We start from the raw sequence: 26,377 nt of genomic DNA, 5'->3' as shown, positions 1-26,377 counted from the left end.
CTAAATGTGTTTTTTAGTTTCAAGAAAATTACTTCTAATAGTTGCCTAGAACAAGAGGTTGATTTGGCAGCAAAGTACTAACGGGAAGTTAGCGAAGTCAATAAAGGAAGTTTTTAGCAGGGAGAGAGTGATTATTCACTCCCATAGCCTCTGCATTGTTATCCATTAGCCACGATAACAACCTTAGGGAATTCTGAGAGTGTGTCCAGGAAAGGATCTGTCAAACCAGAATAGTATCTCCTCCTTGAGAAAGGAAATAACCAAGGATTCCACAGCTGAGAGGTTGCCAGGGCTAGTGGGATGGAGTAAGGAGATCCTGGCTGTCTCTTACACTCTCCTTATAGTTTAAAGCAAGACATTTTTTTACACACTGACGAAGTGTGTGTGTGTTTGGGATCAGGATGGGGGGTGCAGCGTTGGGGGCAGAAGATTTGGCGAAGAGTTTACTAACATGTATTTAATGCCTTTTATGAGTCAGGCACTGTGCCAGGTACTTCTGCTTCCATTAGCTCCATTACACAAAAACCTTGGGGATAGGTATTGTTTTTCTAGTTTCCCAGGTGAAGCAACTCAAGTTTGGAGATGTTAAGTGATTTACTCAAAGTTGCACAGCTGACGTGTGGTTAGGCTGAGTCCTGAAATCCAAGCAGGTTATTTCCAAAGCCTGTGCTTTGTACATCTTGTTCCATGACACTGTACTACTTGTCTGCCCCTGAAGGTGCTTTGAAATGTGTAAGACTTTTTGTTAAATACTTAGAGGTGTTTGGGTTAAAAGAATGTAGGTTCATGTTAAAAGAAAAAGGAGATACTTCTAATTATGATCAGACAGTATTTGTTACATACATACATATATTGCAGATATTTAAAAACAGTTAAGTAGGCTAGTTCTTGCCTTTCAGGGTCGCATGATCTAAAACAGATGATGTCAGCTTGGACCATGTATAGAAGGAAATTAAAAAAGAATTCAAAACGATAGTGCAATAACACTGTGAACAAATATATATTTATACAGTGTATAAGATTTTTTTTTTAATTCTTTATTTTATTTATTTATTTATGGCTGTGTTGGGTCTTCGTTTCTGTGCGAGGGCTTTCTCTAGTTGCGGCAAGCGGGGGCCACTCTTCATCGCGGTGTGCGGGCCTCTCACTATCGTGGCCTCTCTTGTTGCGGAGCACAGGCTCCAGACGCGCAGGCTCAGTAGTTGTGGCTCACAGGCCCAGTCGCTCCGCGGCATGTGGGATCTTCCCAGACCAGGGCTCGAACCCATGTCCCCTGCATTGGCAGGCAGATTCTCAACCACTGCGCCACCAGGGAAGCCCCTGTATAAGATTTTACGCTCATTGTTTTTATGTCCCAGGTGGAGTTTGCAAAGTATTAACTTTATTTCCACATGGGGAAATAATGCCTGGAGATGATTTTCTTTTACAGAGTCCTTTTCATAATGCAGTACCATTCTCCTTGTCCCTCCCCCATTGCCCTCCACACTGTCCAAGAGACTAAAATGTTACTTAAAATAATAATTACTATCTCAATGTAAACAACACCATTATTTGAAAAGAATCATTATTTCAGTTCTAAAGGTGGGGAAACCAAGTCAGCGAGAGGCACAGTAGCTTTTGTCCAGGTTCTGCAGTTCTCAGATGGCTGCTTCCCACCGCATTTCAAGTCTTTGCAGTTTTAACTGAGGCCTACCCTGATCACCCTATTTCAGGTTGTAACCATTCCCTTCCCCCTTCATTACTGACCCGGGTCTACTTTTTCTTTTCTTTTCTTTTTTTGTAACACTTGTCATCATCTTACTATATAATTTGTGCTATATAATTTACCCCATTATGTCTATTGTTTATTGTCTGTCTTTTCTAAATTCTGCTGCCTCTTCCCCTCTCCAGAGTGAAAACTAAGATCTTTATTTTTATTTAGTGATGTGTCCCAAGCACCTAGAAACCATGCCAGGTATATAATAGGCACACACCTATTGATTGACAGATTGGGTTTAGTATAATATGGTAGTATTGAGAACGTAACTTTGGTCTTTTCATTTTCTTCCTGGTAACATGCACCCTAGACTTAGTCTAGCTTCTCCTTCTGTACTTGTTTATACTAGTACTGAGTAAAAGGATTGGAGTTCTTTTCAACTCTGAAAGTCAGTGAACCCCACATAAGTTAGTGATTATTTTTGAATGGTTAAGATATAGTTCTTTTCCTGCAAAGGGCACTGTAGTTACTGAGTTGATTTTAGAATTATTTTAAGACTGATGGGGAGGGAATTAAAACTGCAAGAATGACTCATCCTGTGTAATAAAGAAAGAAGTGTTTCTCCATAGAGGGAAGAAGAAAGGAATATATTCAAAAGGGAACTGATAGAATCAAACCAAGGAACTGTATTTCATCTTCTTGGATCAGCAACTGTTAACAATCCAGATCCTTATGAACTACCATTAGGTAAAGTTTTTAGCAGAAGCCCTGAGGAGGAGCACTCAACCAGGATAATTTTAACAAAAGAACAAAATAGAAAATAGATTCTTGAATCACTGATTCCCAATTTTTTTGGGTTAGTGGGGAGAGAATGAGTTGAACTGGTTTTATGTTTGTGGATATTTTAAGAAGTAGCACAGGTAATCAGAAAGCAGTGGGTTGTTTGTATCTCCTGGCTGTACCTGTGAGTTCACAGTTGGAATAGGACAGTCCCTGATGGACTTTCCCTTTTTCTTTCTCGCCTGTACCTCCTTATTCCTTTATGATTTTTAAACTTCATAGAAAGCTGTCTGATCCATCCTCTCCAAACAAGGAAGGTTTATCCTTTGTAAATCACCTCTGTACTTTACAGGCTGATTATATGTAATATCCCTATATCATTAAAATAAAGCTTAACCACATTTTGTGGCTTTTGTGTCTGCTCTGCAGTTGCTGAGCTTAAAAACTGTTAGAAACTCTTGCATTCTCATATGCACGGGCATGTGATGTTCTCTTGGGTATTATACTAATCATATTCTGGCAGGTTTCACTGGAGCAGATGCAGAAATTGTCGTACCATTTTGCCAGGCGCATTATTTTAGCTCCTCTAACCTGGGCCCTGCGTCTAGTTTTACTTGATGTTCCTGGAAGTCTTTCCTGTTCTGCCATGCTTGGCAGTTTTGCCCATGCTACCTCCTCAGCCTTCTGTCACTTACCTCCCCCACCCACCCTGCCTTTTTATATAGAACTTATTCCTTATGATGTGTCAAAGGCACCTACTTCACTGAAATGCCTTCCATACTCCCTACCCCGTGGGGACTAGAGACCTTCTGAGGTCTCTCGCAACCTGTATACATCTAGCACAGCACTTATCAAACTGACTGTTCATCCTTGCCAGTAGACACCCTCATTTTAATTTCCGCCCCCCGCCAGTATCCAGCTTACTGCCTGGTACAAAATTGAGACTTAATGAATATTTGACAAATGAATGAATTGAGTGTGATAGAGAAGAGAATTCCTATATTCTATAATTTTTAAAAATGCTCTGAATTTATTTCTTTTGAACCCCTGTATTCATTTCTCTGACTTCTTTGGAGGTAAAGTTAGAAAGGGAAGTGGAGATGATTTGGGAGCTCCAGAGGGAGGCAGGTAGAGCAACCACCTGGGTGGGTGGCGAGGCAGGCATCCAGGGGCCAGTCATGGGGTCGGTGAGCTCACTGGGGCCCATTCAGAGGACGACGGATGCAGTGTGCCGAGGAAACCAGTGGGACAGAGGTGAGGCCCACTTGCTCTTGTGACAGGTTTCTTCCCAGAGGCGGGGGAGAAGGTAGCACGTAGCATTTTACTTCTGTGCCTTTGTCCAGTTCCAGGCATCCCTGGGTTTTTCTCACTCTTCCATCCCTGTGCACAGAAGCTCTTCCTGAGGACCTTCAGCCTGGCCTGGGAGAATCCTGGTTGTGTCATCTCAGCTTCCGCTTTCTGCTGTCTTCTTTGTGCCTCTGTACCAAGCCTTTCCACCCTCACACCTCCCGGGGGCTGAAAATGGAAAGAGATGGAAGCTCTCTTGAGAGATGCTGTTCTCTATGTGGGATGACAAGTTCGAAAGACACTTTTCTGCTCCCCACCCTCACTGTCATCATTTATCAGTTATGTGGCCCATGGTTTTATAACAGCACAGTCTTAAAATGTTCCTTCTGAGTTTAATTTCTTTCTTTTTGGCCTTTTAAGGATGTGAATTGGCTTTAAGCAGTGGACTCCTTTTAGTACAGTCATGTGAGCCTTTCTGTAAGTCTGTTACACCCATCCCACCCACAGGTCTGGAGACTTGTCTGTTTCCCTTTCCCTTAAAACCTTAAAACATTTTTAAGAAGTGATTCCACTATAACTTATTCATTTAAGCCTTACCCTCCCTCCCTACTCCCCTCGCCCTTGGGTAGACTTTCGTATAACAATTTGCTAGCTATTTCCAAAAAGAGTACTGTAACTCTATTTTTAAAGCATAAATCCTGTCTTAACTTTGGAGGAGAACTGATTTGGTTAGGGTTTTCTCAGACATGGGAACTTTTGACCCAAGATCAGTTTTTCAGATTAATGAAAGGTAACTCTGGGGTCCCAGAGATCATACTGATTGAAACTGAATAAAATTTCTGGTTCAGTACTGACTCCTACCTACTAGGCATTTAAACTTGGGTAGGTCAACCACGTGGCCTTTTACCTTCTTCATCTGTAACTTAGAAGGATCAGAGTAGATAACCTCTTAGGGATGCTTTGATCCCGTTGATATATAATATTGGGTTGGCCAGAAAGTTCGTTTGGGTTTTTCTGTAACATCTTACGGCAAAACCCAAGTGAACTTTTTGGCCAAGCCAATAGTATTAGCTAATATGTGTAAAACACTTCCTGTGCATCAGGCATTGTTTTAAGTGCTTTTCCTTCTAATATAACAGCTTTATTGAGATATAATTGGCATGCCATGTAATTTTCTCTTTTAAAGTGTACAATTCAGTGGTTTTTAGTATATTTACAGATATATGTAACCATCACCACAATAAATTTTAGCTCATTTTTATCACTTCAAAAGAAACTTAGTATTCATTAGCAGTCATTCCCTAACCTCCCCCTAACTCCCTCCCAGCACTAGGCAATTCCTAATCTACTTTCTCTATAGAGCTGCCTATTCTGGACATTTCATATAAATGGGAACACACAGTATGTGGTCATTCGTGATTGGCTTCTTTCACTTAATGTTTTCAAAATTCATCTGTGTTGCAGGAGGTATCAGTACTTCATTCCTTTTTATGGCTGAATCATATTCCATTGTATGGATTTACCACTTTGTATCCATATTTATCCATTCACCAGGGAATTGACATTTGGGCTGCTTCCACTTTTTTTGGCTATTTTGAATAATGCTGCTGTGAACATTCTTGTACAAGTTTTTGAGTGGACATACGTTTTCATTTCTTTTGGGTATATACTTATGAGAGGAATTGCTGGGTGATATGGTAACCCTAATCTCTTCGTGACTGCCACACTATATCCCATAGTGGCTGCACTATTTTACATCCCAACCAGCAGTGTATGAGGATTCCCAATTTCTCCATATCCTTACCAACACTTGTTGTTATCCGTCTTTTTAATTATAGCCATCCTAGTGGGTGTGAAGTGATAGCTTATTGTGGTTGTGATTTGCATTTCCCTCATGGCTGGTGTTGAGCATCGTTTCATGTGCTTCTTGGCCACTTATATATCTTCTTTGGAGAAATGTCTATTTAGATTTGTTATCCATTTTATAACTGGGCTATTTGTATTATTATATTATGTATATTGTATTTTAATTTTTGTTGTAAGAATTCTTTATATAACCTAGATATAAGTCTCTTAACAGATACATGATTTGCAAGTATTTTCTCCCATTCTGTGGGCTGTCTTTTTACTTTCTTGATGGTATCCTTTGAAGCCCAGATGTTTTTAATTTTGATGAATTCCAAACTATCAATTTTTTCTTTTGTTGCTTGTGCTTTTGGTCATATTTAAGAAATCTCTGCTTAGCCCACACACAGAGATTTACTCCTATGTTTTATTCTAAGAGTCTTGTAATTTTAACTCTTACATTTTGAGTTCATTTTTGTGTATGGGATGAGGAAGGGGTCCAACTTTATTCTTTTGCATCTAGATATTCAGTTGTTCCAACACAATTTACTGAATTAAGTGTTTTTTATATCTGACTCATTTAATCTTTAAAACAACCTTTCAGGTAGGTCCTGCTAATTACCCCAGAGAGGAAAGAAAGTTTAAGTATCTTGCCCATGTTCACTCAGCTACTGCATGGCAAGGGTGAGAATTGAATCTAGGCAGTTTGACCCCAGAGGCCATGCTTCAACCATGAATTAACTCTTTCACCTACTTGTCTTCTCACCTACCTACATAGTGACAGGTAAGAACTAAAATAGTTAGTCAGTCATAAAAAGAAGACATTTTATTTCTTATATATTGTGGTTATGTTGAAATGCTTCTGCTTTCTTAATTTGTCTGTGGTTGGTGAATTCAGTTAGTTGTAGCACTGGCAAATATAAATTGAAGGTCAGTTCAAGTCCTTATAGTTTGGCTACAAAGTCTTCATCACCTCCTTGACACCCTAGTCAACCATATTTAGTCACCAGGGAGATCAAGTTAGGGGGACGATGACCAATAGCAGTTCTGGAACACCACCAGACCACACAGGTTCTAACGGCGGTGGGCCAGGACCCCTTATTTCCCTCCTACACTCTAAAACTATCTATGACTTTTCTGAAGAATGTTTCCATTTAAGAGCACTAGACTAGAAACAGGGACCTCAGTTATTGTTCAAGGACTGTACTTTCTGGATCTGTAGATTTGCCCTCACTTTATCATAATTATGGGTGGGCTTAAACAGTTCAACATTTACTGACTCATTAGTCCATTTGTAAGGCTTTCATGTGATTAAACAGATATAGGAGTAATATGATTAATTTTTTAAAAAATCTGAGTCTATAAAATTTTTCATAGCCTTTCTCAAGCTTACAGCTTACTTAATGACTCATCTGCTTGAATGGACTGAGTACCAAACACCTAGAGAAACAGAATTCTCTTCAGTCAAGCTCTCAATTATCTCCATCTTCTACAAAGTGATTTCCTTTGCTCTCTGGGTAATTTTTTTGGTTACTTGGTTCATACTCATTTACATGACTGCTACTGTATTCAGAGAAACCAGCCATGTTCCAGTGTAACAGAGCAGATGTAGAATACCACAGTAGCTTGTGGTAAGGAATGAATAAAGCAAGGTGTGATTGATGTCTGTCCCACTCACCAGACTGTAATGCCCCCAAAGCAGGGACTCTTTCTTTTACTCACCTATACCAGTGCCTAGTATAAGACCCAATAAGTGTTTTGAGTAAGAGAGAGAAACTTAAGGGACATTTTGAAGAGGGCAAGTCTTCTATTTTAATAGCTAAGAGATTTGGTAGCAAGGAGAGAGAAAGAAAAAGCCCAATGTATAAATTATAGAGGAACATTCTATGGGCAGTTAGGGTGAAGTTTGGTGTGCTAGTTTCATTTTTCATGAAAGGGAGAAATCAAGCGGAAGGAAGCAATGCTGTTAATGTGAAGAGGAGGATGAAGAATTTGAAGGGTTGGTTAGTTAGTAATAATAGTTAGCAAGTTTAGTTAGTAATAATGCCACCCCATATTCAGATAGCTTTTTATATTTATTTCTGCCTTACTCATGATGTGGCACTTATAACAACCTAGAAAGGCAGGCTGGGCAGGTGCAGTCAGCCTCATTTTACAGATGAGGAAGCTACTTCAGAGTTTGTAATTTACCATGTATTAAATAGCTTATAAGCAGTGAGGTTGGAACTTGACCTGTATCTACAGACTTTTAAGTTCAATATTTTTTCTTATGTCCCTCCCACCACGCTGATTTTCCCAAGGAAAAAAAAAAAGGAATTTAAATTTAATTAGGTAGTCTTTTATCTGTTCTTCCCATTAACCTAGCATGGAGCTGGGGAAAATCTAATACCCTTGTTTTTTTAGAACAAGTAAATAGCTGTTCTGAGTAGACATTTATCTTCACTGGGATTTTATTTCATGAAAACAGTTTGCAATACTTGTGAGGTAACTATGAAGGCATGTCATTGGCATAATGAGTCATTTTAAGTGTCTGACTCTGCTTGAGGCAAGAGAAGACAGGAGATTGGGGGATTTTTATATGGTGAGTCTTGGGTTGACCAGCTGCTGGCTATTGACTTGAAATAATGAAGTCAGTCTGTTCTGATGACCATGCCCTGTGGAGAAGAGCAGATCATACCATCTGTATGAGAATTTATCATTTTCTCTGTTCTTGTCTTAATAGGTTTTGAAGGGGTCACCTGTGAGCGGAATATTGATGACTGTCCTAATCACAAGTGTCAGAATGGAGGGGTTTGTGTGGATGGGGTCAACACTTACAACTGCCGCTGCCCCCCTCAGTGGACAGGTATGTACGGTGTGACAGATCAGTCAGAATGGGGCATAAGTTGGTAACCAGAGGCAGTCTGTTACTGAAGTGGGCATCTTTTACAAGGGTCTCTGTGCTACATCATTGGGTATAGTGCGAACCCCATATATTCCCCCATGTTCACTTAAAGGAAGAAATATTTTCACGGGTATTTATTGGGCAGCTGATGTGAACTCAGCACCATGCCAGGTGCTGTGGGAGATATGAGAAAGAACATAATTGAAAGACTCTGAGGTTATTATTTGGTAAAACAGCACATTGCCTGGAACATAGTAGATGCTTATTAAATATTTGAGAGGAAAGGAACGTACTTAAATGCAAAAATATAAATGTTCTTACCATATACACACAAAAAATGGTAACTGTGTGAAGTAATGGATGTGTTAACTGATCTTATCGTGGTAATCATTTCACAATACATATGTATATCAAATCATCATGTTGTACTCCTTAAACTTACACAAATGTTATGTTAAATATAGCTCAATAAAGCTGGAAAAGAAGAAGCTACAACTTGTCAAGTTTTGGTGTAGTATCAAAGAATATTCATAATTATATGAAAAGGTTATTAAAATGCTCTTCCTTCTTCCAACTGGAAAAAAAAATGAAAATAAATTATGCAGGCTGCGAGAGTTCAGAGCTTATTGTTTGTTCACAGACAGAAATCTATCTCATCTTATTGTCATGTCCTATAATTATGCAAAGGGTTGGGCAGGTCCTCTTGATGACATTATTTTTACGACACCCATCTACATTGCTATTTTTTCCTTTTTTGTATCCCTTTTTGCACACAGATTTTTCTGCCTCTGACATTAGAAGAGTAGTCTTGCTTAAATTTACAACCTCTTGGAAGTTTCTAATGTTGTCTTAAGCAGATTTTCCTCTTATTTTTGAAATTAAGTGAGTTTATGCAGACATTTGGTTCCAGTTTCTGTTTATATCTATTTATCTAACTGAAAGTGGAGACAAGTAAGAACTGATTAAGTGATTAAAACTGAGCCTTTTTGAGAGAAGTTGATTGATTTAATGTGGAAACCCAAGAATAAGTTAATGTTATAAGGAAGAAACTCCAGTACCAGTGAAGGATTGTGCCCAGCAAAGAAGTCTTGAAATTGGATTGCTGTTGTTACTACCTGGTATTCCTTAGAGTCTCTGAATTGCCTTCCCTCATCTGCAGCAGCTAATTATTTAGAGTACTCTTTAGAGCTGTAGACTTAGGAATAGAAAAAGATTAAAAGGCTTTAAAACTTCAATAATACGATTTCCTGGAAGGGCACACATTTCTGCTTTTAATCCCCAAACTGTCTTTTTTTTTTTTTTTAAAGATACTTTCCCATTGGGTTTACCTAAAATTGGACTTCCCCTAGAATTTCTTCTTGATTTCTTGATCCTAGGACTTTACTCCCAACCCTCTGCTCTTTCTGTCATAGTCTCTGTTCTCTTTAGCTTTTGCCATTTCTCTGGTGATTTTTTTCATAGGCCATTTTTTTTTCCAACTTAAAAAGATTACTGTAAAGTTAATTATGTGACAAATAGTAACTGGAAAGATTTGAATTTTTCACTTTTTAATGATCCTCACAGTGGTATTGGGCAGGATGAGATACTTGTTAGGAACTTGACCCCATTCTAATCTCTCCCTTGCCCTGTGGGAGAGAGTGGCTCTGTGTGGTACCAAGGCTCCTGATGCCAATGAAGATTAAATGATAATTGTGATTTCATTGCTGATTTTTCTTTGATAGCACACTCAGTTTCCTGCTTTGATATTAATTAGGAAGGTCCAATCTTGGGGGAAAGTTTCCCAGTGAAATGATATTTTACCAAAATTTCTTACCCCAGGGTGTTTAGTAAATACCTTTTTTCTATGAAAGCCCTTAGAAGATGTTTCTTTTTCCACGTGCTTTTGTATTTTTTCTAGAGGGGATGGCAGAAATGATAGATAAGTTCAATGTGTCAGTATTTATTTCTTTTGATCTGCTGTCATTTAAAATACCCTCAGTCTTTGGTTTCCCACCACAGGTTTCCTTCCTCTTTTTCACTGATGCCAATCTTTGACTTCCAGTGACAGCCTTGTTTTTTTTTTTTTACTGTCCTGATGACCAACAGGATAAAGTCCAAGGTCCTTCCTTCATTATGTGAAGTCCTCCCTGGCCTCAGCCCCATCTGCTTCTTCGGCAATAAGAACGGCTTCCTGTATCAGCCACGTCCTATGTCCTTGTTCACACCATTTCTTTTCTCTGGATTTCCCTTCTCCACTCCTCTCCCTATAGTCCTCACCATTTTTGCCTGCCTGGCTCAGATCAAGTGGGTACCACCTTCAGGAAGCCCCCCCCCCCCGTGCCCTCTCTCTCTAGGCTGAGCTAAGTGTTACCCTCTGGGCTCCCTAACTACCCCATACATTCCTCTGTGATAATGCTCACCACATTAATATTAGCATTATTATATGCTTGAGGTGAGGGAATGGGGTCACTGAACTGTTGATGATGTCAGTTACCAGAGCGCTTTACAGACCTTTGTTGTCAGTAGCGTATAGCTGAGCTTGTTCCTGATCCCAGCCCCAACCTCATTCTGAGAAGAATAGAAAGAAAATTTGGGGTTGTAGTGTTCCTATTGATACTGACATTAGAGCTGTAAACAAAGTCACATTAGTATTTTCTGCCTTATACAAGTTAAAGAAATGAATGGGGCTGGGAGCTGAGAGTTAACTCATGTTTATTAGCACCCAAATAATGAGCTAATTACAGTGTTTTATTTTATGTAATCTTCGCAATAACTGTATGAGGGGTAGAGTTTTTTTTTAATATTACTTTTACAGATGATAATGGATATTCAGAAGGGTTAAACAATTTACTCAAGGCACATAGTGGTTGGATTAGTGTTTGAATCTAGGCTTGCTGAACTACAAGTCTGCTCAAATCTGTGGTCTTTTTTTTTTTTATACAAATTGACTCTATGGGTTATCTTTAAAATTTTTTTTATTTATTAAGGACTTTATTTTTTAGCAGATTGAATGTTCAAATTATAGTTTTATTATTCTAGGATATGGTGACTTATTCTTTGTGTGTGCGTGTATGTGTGTGTGTGTGTGTTCATGTTCCTGGTTACTTTGAGATTAGAAGTTAATATTAAGTAAGTGTTTTATATTCAGTCTGGTGCTTTTTTCACTATACCTAAGAGCCTTATTGCAACTTTGTTCAGAATTCCCTTTACAATTTTCAGCTGCAGAGTTGAAGCATTCGAAGCATGAACTGTTTGGTCTGGCTTTTGACAAAATAGAGAAGGAAGGGTTTGAGCAGGCTACTAGGAGAGGAAATGAAGTTGCCAGCTATCTGAAAAAAAATGGGTGGGATTATATAGCTAAAAAAACCTAGGTATCAATTTGCAGTAAATGGAGATTTGGGAATTGGCCACATTTTTAATGAGAAGAGCCTGATAGGTACCATGTTGTTTTCTAAGTACACCTACGTAGAAGGCTTGATCTTTTGCAGCAAGTTCTGGACTTCAAGATGACCAGAAATTTTTTCCAAGTCTACTCATGGTTTGATTTGGGATAAATGAGTCAGCTTCCCTTTCTTCGGAAGGTTTTATTTGCTATTCACAGAACTGATACCTCTTATTGGGAGAATAAATGGTGCAGTAGAAAACTTTTTGAGCTTTTCATTTATTTAGCAAACAGTTATCATGTAAAACATTTTAGGTCCATGCTGTTTGATATGGTAGCCACTAGGCACATCTTGCTCTCGAGCATCTGATATGTGACTGGTCCGAACTGAGATGTGCCTCAACTGTAAAATACCTGATTTTGAAGACTCAGTATGAAAAAAAAGTAAAATGTCTCACTAATAATGTTTTAAATATTGATTAGATGGTAAAATGATAATGTATTGAATACATCGAGTTAAATAAAATATGTTAATTTCACCAGTTTCTTTTTCCTTTTTTAAAGTGCTATCAGAGAATTTTAAATGACAACTGTATCTCTCATGATAGTTCTATTGGACAACACTACTTTATTTTTTTTATTTTTATAACATCTCTATTGGAGTATAATTGCTTTACAATGTTGTGTTAGTTTCTGCTTTATAACAAAGTGAATCAGCTATACATATACATATATCCCCATATCTCCTCCCTCTTGTATCTCCCTCCCACCCTCCCTATCCCACCCCTCTAGGTGGTCACAAAGCACCAAGCTGATCTCCCTGTGTTATGCAGCTGCTTCCCACTAGGTATCTATTTTACATTTGGTAGTGTATATATGTCCATGCCACTCTCTCACTTCGTCCCAGCTTAACCTTCCCCCTCCCCATGTCCTCAAGTCCATTCTCTACGTCTGCGTCTTTATTCCTGTCTCCTGTCCTGCCCCTAGGTTCTTCAGAACCTTTTTTTTTTTTTTTTAGATTCCACATATATACGTTAACACGTTAACATACATTATTTATTTTTCTCTTTCTGATTTACTTCACTCTGTATGACAGTCTTTCTGTCCATCCACCTCACTACAAATAACTCAATTTCATTTCTTTTTATGGCTAATATTCCATTGTATATATGTGCCACATCTTCTTTATCCATTCATCAGTCGATGGACACTCAGGTTGCTTCCATGTCCTGGCTAGTGTAAATAGTGCTGCAATGAACATTGTGGTACATGACTCTTTTTGAATTACGGTTTTCTCAAGGTATATGCCCAGTAGTGGGATTGCTGGGTCGTATGGTAGTTCTATTTTTAGTTTTTTAAGGAACCTCCATACTGTTCTCCATAGTGGCTCTATCAATTTACATTCCCACCAGCAGTGCAAGAGGGTTCCTTTTTCTCCACACCCTCTCCAGCATTTATTGTTTGTAGATTTTTTGATGATGGCCATTCTGACTGGTGTGAGATGATACCTCATTGTAGTTTTGATTTGCATTTCTCTAATGATTAGTGATGTTGAGCATCCTTTCTTGTGTTTGTTGACAATCTGTATATCTTCTTTGGAGAAATGTCTATTTAGGTCTTCTGCCCTTTTTTGGATTGGGTTGTTTGTTTTTTTGATATTGAGCTGCATGAGCTGCTTGTAAATTTTGGAGATTAATCCTTTGTCAGTTGCTTCATTTGCAAATATTTTCTCCCATTCTGAGGGTTGTCTTTTCGTCTTGTTTATGTTTTCCTTTGCTGTGCAAAAGCTTTTAAGTTTCATTAGGTCCCATTTGGTTATTTTTGTTTTTATTTCCATTTCTCTAGGGGGTGGGTCAAAAGGATCTTACTGTGATTTATGTCATAGAGTGGACAACCCTACTTTAGATGCAAAGATGTACTGTGTAGAAGCATCCTCTTTGATCCTGGGTGGTAGAGGGCTGGATGTGCAGCTATCCTCGAGGTGCCCTTGTGTCGGCCTCACTAGAGGAAAGTATGTTGACCTTGTTCTAGTGTGGTTTCCACATCAGGTGTGGACAGAACTGTGTCCTAGCCCAGTGCAGAGTGGTTTTACCTGACATGGTTGTCTAGAATAGTACTAATTTGTGCCTTCAAAGGCTACTACTCTTCTGAACAAACTAAAGCCCAGATGGAAGAAAGAAATCGGTGTTGGGAGTTGGGCAAATGGTTTACTTTTTTTTTAAAATAGGAATCTTGTTATAGAGATAAGTCAGTAGTTGGATGTTCCTTTAGGATATGTATGTATACCTAAGGATTTGAGGAAGCCTGAGCACAAATATCTTGACTATTACTGTATTTGGCTCCAAGCCATCTTATGAGAGAAGGTCTGCTCTGGCAGATATCCACTTAAGAAAAAAAGTTATAAAAGGTCCCCAAATTAATTGAAGCAGTGTAGATTAATGTTTTGTCTACATAGGTTGTTATTTGAATTTTCCTTTTAAAGGTTCATTTCCTTCAGAATTAAAGTTGACTCTAAACTCAACTCACAAATTCCTCTCTGGCAGCTTTTGGTTTTGGGTTCACTCCTAGGGCAGACATGATTTATTTTCCTGTGCAGAACCCAGAAATGTAATTTCAGCTTGGGCTTGGAATAGTGCTTTGGGACACTAAGCAGAAGTGAACAATGGAAGTTAGGTGGACATGAGTCAAATAAAACCAATCACATTTTCTCTCAGCTCTCCTTTATAGCATGATGAACCTAAAGTGTTAGTTAAGATTCCCTTTGCTGTCAATTGCTCCAACTTTAGCAAAAATTTTTGGCACAAATCACCAAGTACATACTGCCAGGGGTGCTCTCTGGGAACGGAGTCTTTTCATGGTGGTATTTTGATTTTGAACTCAGTGCTCCTATTTCAGACTTGCCTCTAGTTGGTACAAGTTGTTCTCTAGAATGAGGCTTTTCTCAAAATCACTTTTCTGTATTTTTAATACTATAGAAATGGAGCTTTTTGGTGAGAGTGGAAACTAAGTATATCTGGGACTGCAAAAGTCTTTTCATTTGTAGTCTGCATGGAGGAATGGAAAAATGCATCTCCCGTTTCAATTTCTCTGCTGTCAACTTGATTGTGGGGATTTGAAAATAAGCCTGTTTTTTTGAATTCTGCTCCCCTGCCCCCAACCCAACCTCAGTTTTCTATCATTTGGGCAGACTGCCGGAGTGCTAACCTAAAGCACTGTCATCCCAGAGGTCTCAGAGCTAATTAGTGGTTGTGTTGGTGGGAACAGGAGTGAGTGGTTAGTGTGGCCCAATAAATGCAGGAGGTGAGACTGAGGGATCTTTTCTGCCCTCGTGGTCCATGACTCAATGTCTGGCTTTTGCTGCATCCCAGGAAAGATCCAGTTTCATTTCATGACTTTTCAAGCCCTCAGAGAATGTTTGTAAGGTAGCTTCAATAACAGATATTTACTGATTAACTTACAGTTACGTACTATGCTCGATGCTATAAGAGACACAAAGAAGAAATATATCAATTCCTGATCTTTGAAGAATGGTCAAATTCACTAGGAAGAAATAAGAAAGTCAACACATAACCACAGTAGGAGTTGAAAAGTAGGAATGATCATGAGTTTGAAAGAAGCATGGATAGGAATTGGGGACCATCTAAGTCAGGGGTCCCCAACCCCCGGGCCAGGGACCGATACTGGTCCATGTCCTGTTAGGAACCGGGCCGCATGGCAGGAGGTGAGTGTCGGGTGAGCGAGCGAAGCTTCATCTGTATTTACAGCCGCTCCGCATCACTCTCATTACCACCTGAGTTCCACCTCCTGTCAGATCAGCGGCGGCATTAGATTCTCATAGGAGCACAAACCCTACTGTGCACCGCGCATGCGAGGGATCTAGGTTGCGCGCTCCTTATGAGAATCTAATGCCCGATGATCGGAGGTGGAGACGAGGCGGTGATGCCAGCACTGGGGAGCGGCTGCAGATACAGATTATCATTAGCAGAGAGGTTTGCCTGCACAGAGACCATAATAGATCAATTGCTTGTAGACTCATATCAAAACCCTATCAGTGAGGGGCAAGTGACAATGAAGCTGCATCTTATGGAGTAGACTGGACATAAGCAACACACTTCGGGTGTCACTGTCTCCCATCACCCCCAGATGGGACCATCTAGTTGCAGGAAAACAAGCTCAGGGCTCCCACTGATTCTGCATTATGGTGAGTTGTATAATTATTTCATTATATATTGCAATGCAATAATAATAGAAATAAAGTGCACAATAAATGTAAGGTGCTTGGGTCATCCCAAAACCATTCCCCTGCCCTCTGGTCCTTAGAAAATTTGTCTTTCAAGAAACCGGTCCCTGGTGCCAAAAAGGTTGGGGACCGCTGATCTAAGCACTTGTTTGGGCAAGGGGGGAGATTGAGAAGAGTTAACTTCTATTTTAAAATCTGAGTAGTGGGAGAATGTGGGGACTGTTGACAGAGATAAAGAAATAGGCTAGAGAGGGTGGTGAGTTTGAGGTGAGTTTTCCAAGTGAAAACATTCAGCAGTAAGACCTAGGAGGTCAAAATGGAGGTAGGGGCTAGAGACTCAGATTTTGAGTCTTATTTTTGGTTGCCTTGGAAATGTTCAAGTCTGTAAGGAAAGTGTGTGGACTGAGAAGGCCAGAGGGTCTGGATCTTAAGTCTACACTTAAGAAGATTGATGAGGAAAGGGATCCAGAGAATGAAGGTGAGAGAAGGGGATGTGTAAGAGTTCGGAAGAAGCTCTGCCATTATAGCATCACTGAGTCAGGGGATGCATTTTAAGATTGTACCTTTGACTCAACTCTACATGCCCCTGTTATAGCGCCTGCAATATTATACTGCTCTTACTGTTTGATATGCTTATTACCTTGCCTAACACACTCTCAGCCTCTGGGGAATTGGGAACTGGCCTTACTTATTTTGGCATTCCCAGGACCAATTTTAACGAATGATGGTTATTGAATGAATGACAACCTGGAGACTCAAATGCAAATGATAGTTGCAGAGAGTTAGTCAGAATTTTTGAGGTCATTGGAAATCTTCCAGAATGGAGTTTCTCTATAAAGGAGAGAAGAAAGCCAGATTGCAAGAGGTTAAAGAGAAAAGTGGATATTGAGGGAGGAGTAAAAGGAGGTGTAGGAATAAATCACTTATTCAAGATTTTGTACAGGTAAAAAATGGGGGGACAGAGAGAGAGAGAGAGACGGGGCAGCAGGGCAGTAGCTTTAGGGACAGAAACTTCATTCATGTGGCCGACCATAGAACCTTGGCTAGACAAAGGGTTAAGGCAGCTGGAAAGGGGTTGGTTAGTGAACTGGGTTATTTAGGAGTGGTTTACTCTTTCAAGTTTTAGTGGGGAAAAATTAAGTGAAATGGTTGTTGGGAATGGGAGAGAAGGGAGATTGGAAGTTATATTCAGAGAGTGGAAGTACCAGTTTGAGATCTTGGAGTTGGAACAATGAGTGTCTTATAATGAGATCCAGAATGTGAGTCTGTTTGTGATAATGAGTGGATGTGGAGGTCTGTTGAGTTGAGAAAACTAAGAACTCTTGGCTCAGATGACCTTATTGGTCCTCAACCCAGATGTTGATTTCATGGGAGATGGGAGAGCAAAGAATGAGAGGAACATAAACCATGTGCTTAAGTAATTCAAGGAAGTGGACGTTAGTCCATGAGGACAATAGATAGAAGTGAAATTATTTAAATTATATTTAGTGTTTAGTGTTTTTTAAATTTTAAAAGATATACATGTTTAGAATAATTTGGATTTGCATTCATCTCTCTACTTTTTTCTGTCAAAAATGAAAGTATATCCTTTTCTGTAAGGTAAGGAATGAGCATATTTCTCTTAATCTTCTCTTCACTCTCCAGATTTTGTTCATGTGATCTGGGATTTTAAAATTTATATTATAAAAAAAAAAAAAAAAAATTTATATTATAGTATTATTATTACTGAAATTTAAAGTCTTACCCATGTTCTTTAAAAATTATTGCTATGTATACTGTTTTAAAATCCAATTTATAACACTTTAGACTTAGTTCTCTGTATAAGTTGTTCTATGCTAACTACCAGTACATTTATATCACAACCATCTCATTCCTGAGTTTTTTATTTTCACTTACTTTTTCAGTCAAATGAGTATATCTTCGAGAATTTTTTTACAGAAAAGTGACATGTTGGCATATCTTCAGAGCTCTTGTATATATGAAAAATATTTTTTTAATTTAGTTGCCTTCATACACAAATGGCATCTTGTATAGATACTGAATTCTTGGGTCACAAATTACATTGTTATGAAGTTCCTAGACATTGTTCCTTTGCTTCTTGTAATGAGTATTATAGGGAAGTCCAGTGTCTGCTCAGTCATTCTCTCTCTCCCTCTCTTTCTGTCTCTCCTTTCACCTCTCTCTTCCCTCTTTAAAATCAGAACTTTAACCAATATTGGTGTAGGTATATTTCCTATTATTTTTTCCTAGTCTTTTCGAGCCCTTTGGATCTGCAGACTTAGGTCTATTCTCACCTCAGAAAAGATTATGTTTCTCATTTGTTTTTGTGTCTTCAGGAACACCTATTACCTTTACACTAGGTCTTCATTCTTCCTCATAGCTAAAATCTTTTCTCCCTATATTTTAATCTGCTTGTTTTTTCCTTTGCATTTCACAAGAGCTTCCTAAGTTTTTCCTTCATACCTGATTTTTCTTCATTGTCAGTTCTGTCCTTTATCATTTTCAATTCTGATTTGTATTTGAACGGCATTCTTATATTTAAAAAAAAAATTTTTATTGGAGTATAGTTGATTTACATTCTTATATTCTTTTTTTTTTAAATTTTATTTATTTATTTTTGGCTGTGTTGGGTCTTCGTTTCTGTGCGAGGGCTTTTTCTAGTTGTGGCAAGCGTGGCACTCTTCATCGCGGTGCGCGGGCCTTTCACTGCCGCGGCCTCTCTTGTTGCCGGGCACAAGCTCCAGACGCGCAGGCTCAGTAGTTGTGGCTCACGGGCCTAGTTGCTCCGCGGCATGTGGGATCTTCCCAGACCAGGGCTCGAACCCACGTCCCCTGCATTGGCAGGCAGATTCTCAACCACTGCACCACCAGGGAAGCCCTACATTCTTATATTCTTATAGTATTTACTCATTGCATCTAGGTCCTCTCTATTTCTGCCTTTCTCTCAGCCCACCCCATTTCATCAGAGTATGATGCCCTATATTTTCATTTCTTTTGAAAACCTACATGTGTATAAAATTCTTGAGAATACAGAACCAATTCTTTCTATAATGTACTAGTTTCTGGAAGTGCAGATTTTTCACAAGTATGCTTTTCATCTACATCTTAAGTGGTACCTCTACATCTTTTATATTGAAAAATGTTCTAATGGACTCCAGGTTGTTTTTTGTTTGTTTGTTTTACTCATTCTGCTCATTAGTAATGGCTTGCCCATAAATAGAGTAGGTTGATTCTCTTTGGAACCCCTGCTACAGTTAGTTTTTTCTTCCAGGGAAATGAGGGGCTCTTTATGTAAACTGTTTAACAGCCCGGCAGCCCAAGGAAGTGTAAGAGCGAGAGTGTGGACCTCCTAGCAGGGAGACAGAAGTGTGGTACCATTTTCTTCTCTGTGTGGAGAAGCCTCTGTGCCAGCATCAGCTTTCTGAATACCCGGCATTGACACAGCATCCATCACTCCCATATAGTGGCTGAGCCTGGATGCTCTTTGGTGCTGTTGCATCTGGAATTTGCCCCAGAAGCACCACAGACTTTCTTGTTGCTATAGCGGCCACAGGAGCCCTGGAACTCCTCAATGCTTTAAATTGCTGTTGACCTGGAAGGATGGGATGGAGTTCAGTCCATTCTCCCTGTAGCAGCATGGTGGGCTTTCTGAAACACAAATTGGATTGTGCTGTTTCTTTGCCTAAAGTGATTCAGTAGGTCCCCCTTGTCTTTGGATACAGTTCCAAGGCTCTGAGTATAACTCCCTCTCCAGCCTTATCTCCACTGATGCATGCCTTGTAATTGAACCACAGTGTTTTTTTTCATTGCCTCAGATAAGTCACATTTTGCCTTCTGTTCAAACCTGTACACATACACCTCCTTCTGCCTGAAGTACCCTCCCCACCATCCCCCTTTCTACACATCCTCTCACATACGTACACATTCTTACACAACCTGATTAACATATAAAGTCTCTCTCTCTTTCTCTCTCTCCTCTCTCTCTCTCTCTCTCTCTTTCTTAACAGTAATTTACAATTTATTCAGCTGTATTGCACTTATTCTGACTTTAAAGTAGCATCACGTGGCATACTTTTGAGTCCGTTCATGAGATTACTGTTGTACTTATCTCCGTCTGTTTTATAGATCTGTGCACTCTCTGGCACGAGGGCATCATTCTGGGTTTGGAACACACAGCAGTGAACAAATGGATAAAAGAACCTCAGAAATAGTTAAAGCAGGAGACCATTGTGATCTTAGAATATCGAGACATATGCTGCCTTTACTATTAATATTTGGATGATAAATTTTTGTTGTAAATGCAACCTTAGGTGGTTTGAAGGTGTGGTCTGTAGGAAAGTGAATTGTCAAAAAACCCCACGCTGCATTGGTACAGGCTGCCATTAGGCCATAATCTTGGCTTGCCAATGAAACATAGCATCCCCCACTGGACCTGCAGAACATAGTTCTTCTCTCTTCTTCTCTGTGCTTCTAAGGCAATATGTATCTATTAGAGCACTTCTTACCCACTATTATAACTGTTTATTTAGTTGTAAAACCCTTACTTGTCTGTACATTCTGGGTAGAATCCACAACTCTTTTGTTTACCATTTTAGTCTCAGGTCAAGCCTGGCATATAGTATATACATATTTGTTGAATGAATGAATGAATGAATGAATGGAGCATTAAATTTTCCAGTTTGTTCCTGGCCTAATTTCATGCCTCCAAATTCAGGGCTATTATTGGGTGCTGTCAGAGTCTCTTCTCCTTACTTCCCTGAGATACTTTAGTATCTTTCTTCAGTGTGGACCGGGTCTGTACTATGTCTGTAAATCTGGACTAATTTTATATGATAGTATTACATTTGACAATCAGTGTAAGCACTCATCACAGTGTCTAGTACCTAGAAATAGCTGAATAAGTATATTTTTACTATTTGAAGTCAGTAGCACCATTAGGAAATAAAGGAAAGAGTGATTCTTTGCCTATTTACCTTCATGCAGATGGAGGCAACTGGAAGAGGAGGGCTGAGGAGGACTGCCCGCTGATGGGATGTAGTGTTTAGGGAAATCTTGGGTTTCAATTGAAGAAGTAAGGTACCCCACAATATAGAGTCACCCGTGAGACACAGTTGAAGGATTCAGGTCAAAAGGCAGGGTGAATTTGGTGTGGAATAAATGAGATGGAGTTCAGCAGCTAAGGAAGAGGGTGGAATGAGAGACATGTGTATTGATGGGGGGATGTAAATAAGAGGGTGATGGAAAGTCTGGGAGTATGAATAGGATAGAGACACCTAAAGGTGTGAGGGAGATGAGTTGAAAGATGATTATTATTTTGAGGTTAGAATGACTTAAGTGAGAGAAGACAAGAGCAGATCAAATTTGTTTAACAAATATTTTTGATTACTTCTCAAGAAATATTATTAGCTGGGCACTGTGCTAAGTGCTAGGGATTCACTGATGAAGTAAATGGTACCACCCATTTCTCCATGGAACTTACAGTCTAGTGAGTAACACAGACATAAAACATATTATCTGTAAGATTTTGAACTATAATAAATACCTAGTGGGAAAAGTAGAGGTTATTAGAGAGCATATTAACAGGTAGAACTAGTTGGGTTTGGGGTAGGTATGTACTGTCTCTTTCAGCTATGGACAGTGGGTATGAATTATTAGGGGGTGGTTGAACCTAAGAGTGCTCCAGGTACGGGGAACAGCTTGTGCAAAGACCCGTAGCGGGGAGAGATTGTGATCATGTTGAGAAAGGATAAAAATAAAAAGCCAGACTGCCTGGCACGAGTGGTATTTCAAGGGGAGAGACTGGAGAGGTAGGCAGAAAATGTAGATAGGATTTAGAATTTTATCCTAAGTGTAATGGAAGGCATCAAAGGGCTTGAACAGGCAAATGGCACAATCCACTGTACATGATGAGATTAAGTTGGGGACTCTTTAGAAAAAAATAACTGATCAGGATGCAGGGAAACCAGGCTTTTGAGGAAGCCTGAAAAAGATGATGGTGTCTAGGATTCATGGGAACGTTCACTGAGATTCTTGCGTTTATCTGCATGTGTATCCGGCACACCTACAGGATCCCCTTAGCCACTGTAACCCTAGCCTCACATATACTTGTGTGTGCTTGTACGTTAGTGCATGCACACAGCCTCTCATTAGGCAGACCCTGTAGACTCTAGTGTTTGTGCAAAATGTTTCAACCATCTTTCGTCCTGGGAAGTTGTAGAATAGTCAGGCTTGTCCTCTGCCCTTTCACTTCAGGAGCAGAATGGAAACTCTCCTTTGTGTAGAGGAGAAGGTTTGTAGGACAGAGGTTACAAGAATGCCCTGCTATGATATGAAAAGATGAAACTCCCCAACTCAGGAGCCCAGGTGACTGCTGGCTGGAAGCATGTATTGGAGACCGAATTCTCTTGACTTAACCAAAGAAGAGGAGGTAGCAGGGTCAGGGCAGGGGTCAGCCAAGCTCATTTTTACATGTTCCTCACATGGTGATTGTTGTTGCTAATGAGAGTTGCCCCTTAGCAGGGCCGTTGATGTGGTGAAAGATTTCTCCCGCCAAGTTGAGAGGCGACTAGGAGGGGAGGGCTTCTTCCAGAAGTGCTAAGGCTCAGCGACCATTTCTTTTCTTTCCTTTTTTCCCCTTCCTCCTCTTGTTTCCCAGTCACTTGTAACTCCAAGTCAGATTGATGGTTTGTTTGTGGTGTCCTGAGAAAACCATAATGAGCTGTTTGTATCCCGATGTCTTGCAGCTCATAAAATGGTGTCTGTTTAGTGGTCCTCAGCTCATATGGCTAGAACTTGATGCTCGTGAGGCCCAAGTCATAGTTTCCATTTCAGTACAGTCCTGTTGGGTTCACTCTGTTATATTTTCTGACACAGGCACTGCCCATAGTCTTACTCATTCATCCTTTGCTTTTAAGACCATAGGACGGTGCAATAAGAAAAGATCATTATGAAAGTGACCCCACTCCTACAAAATCAATACCACGTACTTATTTTTCTTGTTTTTCTTTTTTTTAATAAATTTATTTTTTATTGAAGTATAGTAGATTTACAGTGTTGTGTTAATTTCTGCTGTACAGCAAAGTGATTCAGTTATACATATGTATACATTCTTTTTAAAATTCTTTTCCATTATGGTTTATCATAGGATAATTGAATATAGTTCCCTGTGCTATACAGTAGGACCTTGTTGTTTATCCATCCTATATATAATAGTTTGCATCTGCTAACCGCAGACTCCCTTCCCCACCCCCCTCCCCCTTGGCAACCACAAGTCTGTTCTCTGTGTGTGAGTGTGTTTCTGTTTTGTAGATAGGTTCATTTGTGTCATATTGTATTTATTTATTTTTAATCAAAGTATAGTTGATTTGCAATATTGTTTTAGTTTCAGGCGTACAACACAGTGATTCAGTTTTATATATATATATATATATTCTTCTTCAGATTCTCTTCCCTTATAGGTTATTACAAAATATTGAGTACAGTTCTTTGTACCATACAGTAGGTCCTTCTTGACATCGCTAATTATTAGAGGAATGCAAGTCAAAACAACAGTGAGGTACCACCTCACACCAGTCAGAATGGCTGTCATGAAAAAGTCTGCATATAATAAATGCTGGGGAGGGTATGGAGAAAAAGGAACCCTCCTACACTGTTGGTGGGAACGTAAATTGGTACAGCCACCATGGAGAATAGTATGAAGGTTCCTTAAAAAACCAAAAATAGAGCTACCATATGATCCTGCAATCCACTCCTGGCCATATATCCAGAGAAAACCGTAATTTGAAAAGATACATGCACCCCAATGTTCACTGCAGCACTATTTACAATAGCCAAGACATGGAAGCAACCTAAGTGTCCATCGACAGATGAATGGATAAAGATGATGTGGTACATATATACAATGGGATATTACTCAACCATAGAAAACAATGAAATAATGCCATTTGCAGCAACATGGATGGACCTAGAGATTATCGTACTAAGTGAAGTAAGTCAGACAGAGAAAGACAAATATCATATGATATCAATTATATGTAGGATCTAAAAAAAGATAGAAATGAACTTATTTACAAAACAGACATAGAAAACAAACTTAAGGTTACCAAAGGGAAAGGGGGGTGGGGGGGAGGGATAAATTAGGAGGCTGGATTAACACATATACACTACTATACATAAAACAGCATACTTGTTCTTAGTTGTATTGTCTTCATTTGTAGCAATGCTTAGGCATCTTGCTCTTCCCGTATGTTTTTCAACCCTGCCCTTTCCCTCAACAGTCATTTTGAAGACTAACTTGAAGTGTTGTGATCTCACACCCCAATGTCCTTTTCAGCACTTGATTTCCGTTTTTAATTTTGTCTATTTCTAATTCTTCTTCCAACTAGCTGTGTAAATGTGGACAAGTCACTGTACCTCTCTGGTCCTAGTTTTGTCTGTAAAATGAGCACATTATGTTGAATCTAAGGTCTATTTCACCACTGACGCTAAGTGTCTGGTACAGTGCCTGACATGTAAACCGAGGTGAATGGCCAGCAAAGTCCTTGCTCTCGTGGAGCTTATAGTCTAACAGAGACAGAGACTGCAAAACACAAATGAATATAAAATTACACCATTTGATAAATGACAAGACAGACTGAATGGAGTAGGTGCAATGAAGGAGAAAAATGAGGAGTGTGAGCTTGGAGGTCTACTTAAATTATAAGGAAGGTCAAGGTATGAAATATTAATTAGCCATATGAATAAGAGGGGGAAGGATATTTGAGGTGAAGAGAACAGGATATGCAGAGGCTCTGAGGTAGGAAAGAATTTAATGCTTAAGGAGCCAACAGTAAGCCATTGTGGCTATAGAGTAAAATATGTGAAAGAAAGATAGAGATTTGAGATATATTTATGAAACAAAAGCCATCACCCAGAGAATTATCAGTATATGCAGGTGGCTCTAAGTGTTTAAGGTGTCAGCCAAGGCTTTGGTAGTGTAGCATTTCATACCAAGTTAGTACAGACTCATAGTGGCAATAGAGAAAGTAGTTTCTAGAAACAAGTGGTTTCCTTTCTAATAGGAGATGGGAAAAGTCTAATAGCCCACTGCCTTAGTCCCAGTGTCAGATGCCAGTAGCCTGCAATACCTGGCAGGTGAAATTAGTAAGAGGGATAATTGATGCCCTCAAAAACTTGCCTAACCGAGCTTTGTGCAACATATTTTGGGAGTCCACCAGCAGGGTTTGTGTGCTGACCCATGCTGAGACTTGTTTGGATTGAAGGTGTAGTAGCTAGGTAGGGCGTGGAAAGACACAGCTCTCCCTTTTCACCAGAGGCTTTTATATGCTAGGTAGCTCCTAACTTAGTGCTTTCTCCTTCTCTCTCTACCAAAAGAAAGTCATTTGCTTTTAGTCCCTCCTGTATTCTACTGGCAGACCAATGTTCACATGCAACTTTGATCATACCTTCCCCCCACCTGAGAGCCTACAATGACTTCCCTTTGCTTGTTGTATCAAGTTCAGAATTCATATTAGAATTCAAAGCCTCAAATGGTCTCCAGCCTTTTCTCATTTCAAACCCCAACTAAGAATAGACTCCAGTCACTCTGACGTCTTCAAGACCTAACCCTACCAACCTGAGTAAGCCTTCTTCCTCCAGCCCAGGCTGACGCTTTCTTGCCATGGAGTAGTGGGAAAAGCTGAATGACCTCAGACAATGGACCCAGCCCTTCTAGTAGATCTCCAAGAAACTTTCCTATTTCAATACTTAGTGACTTTTTGTCTTTATTCATTTCTACCAAGGGTCTTCTTTTATTGTCTCATGCTTCCATGCCTTCTCTGTGTGCTTTAAGACCCTAGGATCAGGGACTTAGTCTGTAGATCTTGTGGATCAAACCCAGGGCTGGATAGTTAACTGTGCTGCAGTAGAAAGAACAGTAGTTTTAGAGTCAAATTGATCTGAGTTTGAATGATAGTGCTCTGACTTACCAGTTTATGACTCTGGGCGGGGATGGTGGGGTTGGTGGTTACCTAACCTTTCTGAGCCTCACGTTTCCTATTTTTAGGCTTCTGCATTGGTTTCCTCCTTTGCCAAGAGGGGTGGTGACATGAAGGAAGTGCAGTATGTTGGCAGACTTTCCACTGGGAATTTTGGAACAAGCAATTTAGTGGCACCCTGGTTCCTGTTTTTATATTCTGAATGTAATGACTGGTTGCTAGAATTGGAATGAGGAAAAAAGTCTGGCATAAGTATGCCTGGGAAGGGTTTTGTTCTGGAGAAATGTGCCTGAACCTTAGAGAAAAATGA

General features: G+C 39.6%; 1 protein-coding gene and 1 pseudogene across 1 annotated transcript in view; one reads left to right on the top strand and one right to left on the bottom strand.

The window, feature by feature from the left end:
• NOTCH2 (notch receptor 2) overlaps nt 1-26,377 on the top strand; it is a 179,067-nt gene that overhangs the window by 88,217 nt on the left and 64,473 nt on the right. The window contains exon 5 of the mRNA XM_028163310.2: nt 8,331-8,453. Within this exon, the coding sequence (XP_028019111.2) occupies nt 8,331-8,453 (123 nt within the window). The remainder of the gene's footprint in view (nt 1-8,330; nt 8,454-26,377) is intronic.
• Nucleotides 20,153-20,529, bottom strand: LOC114236215 (ubiquitin-conjugating enzyme E2 D3-like; annotated as a pseudogene).

The sequence above is a fragment of the Balaenoptera acutorostrata genome, chromosome 1 (genome assembly GCF_949987535.1).
Source record: "Balaenoptera acutorostrata chromosome 1, mBalAcu1.1, whole genome shotgun sequence".
NCBI classification, from domain to species: Eukaryota; Metazoa; Chordata; class Mammalia; order Artiodactyla; family Balaenopteridae; genus Balaenoptera; species Balaenoptera acutorostrata.
Note: the sequence above shows the minus strand (reverse complement) of the source record. Positions and strands in the feature narration are given on the sequence as shown.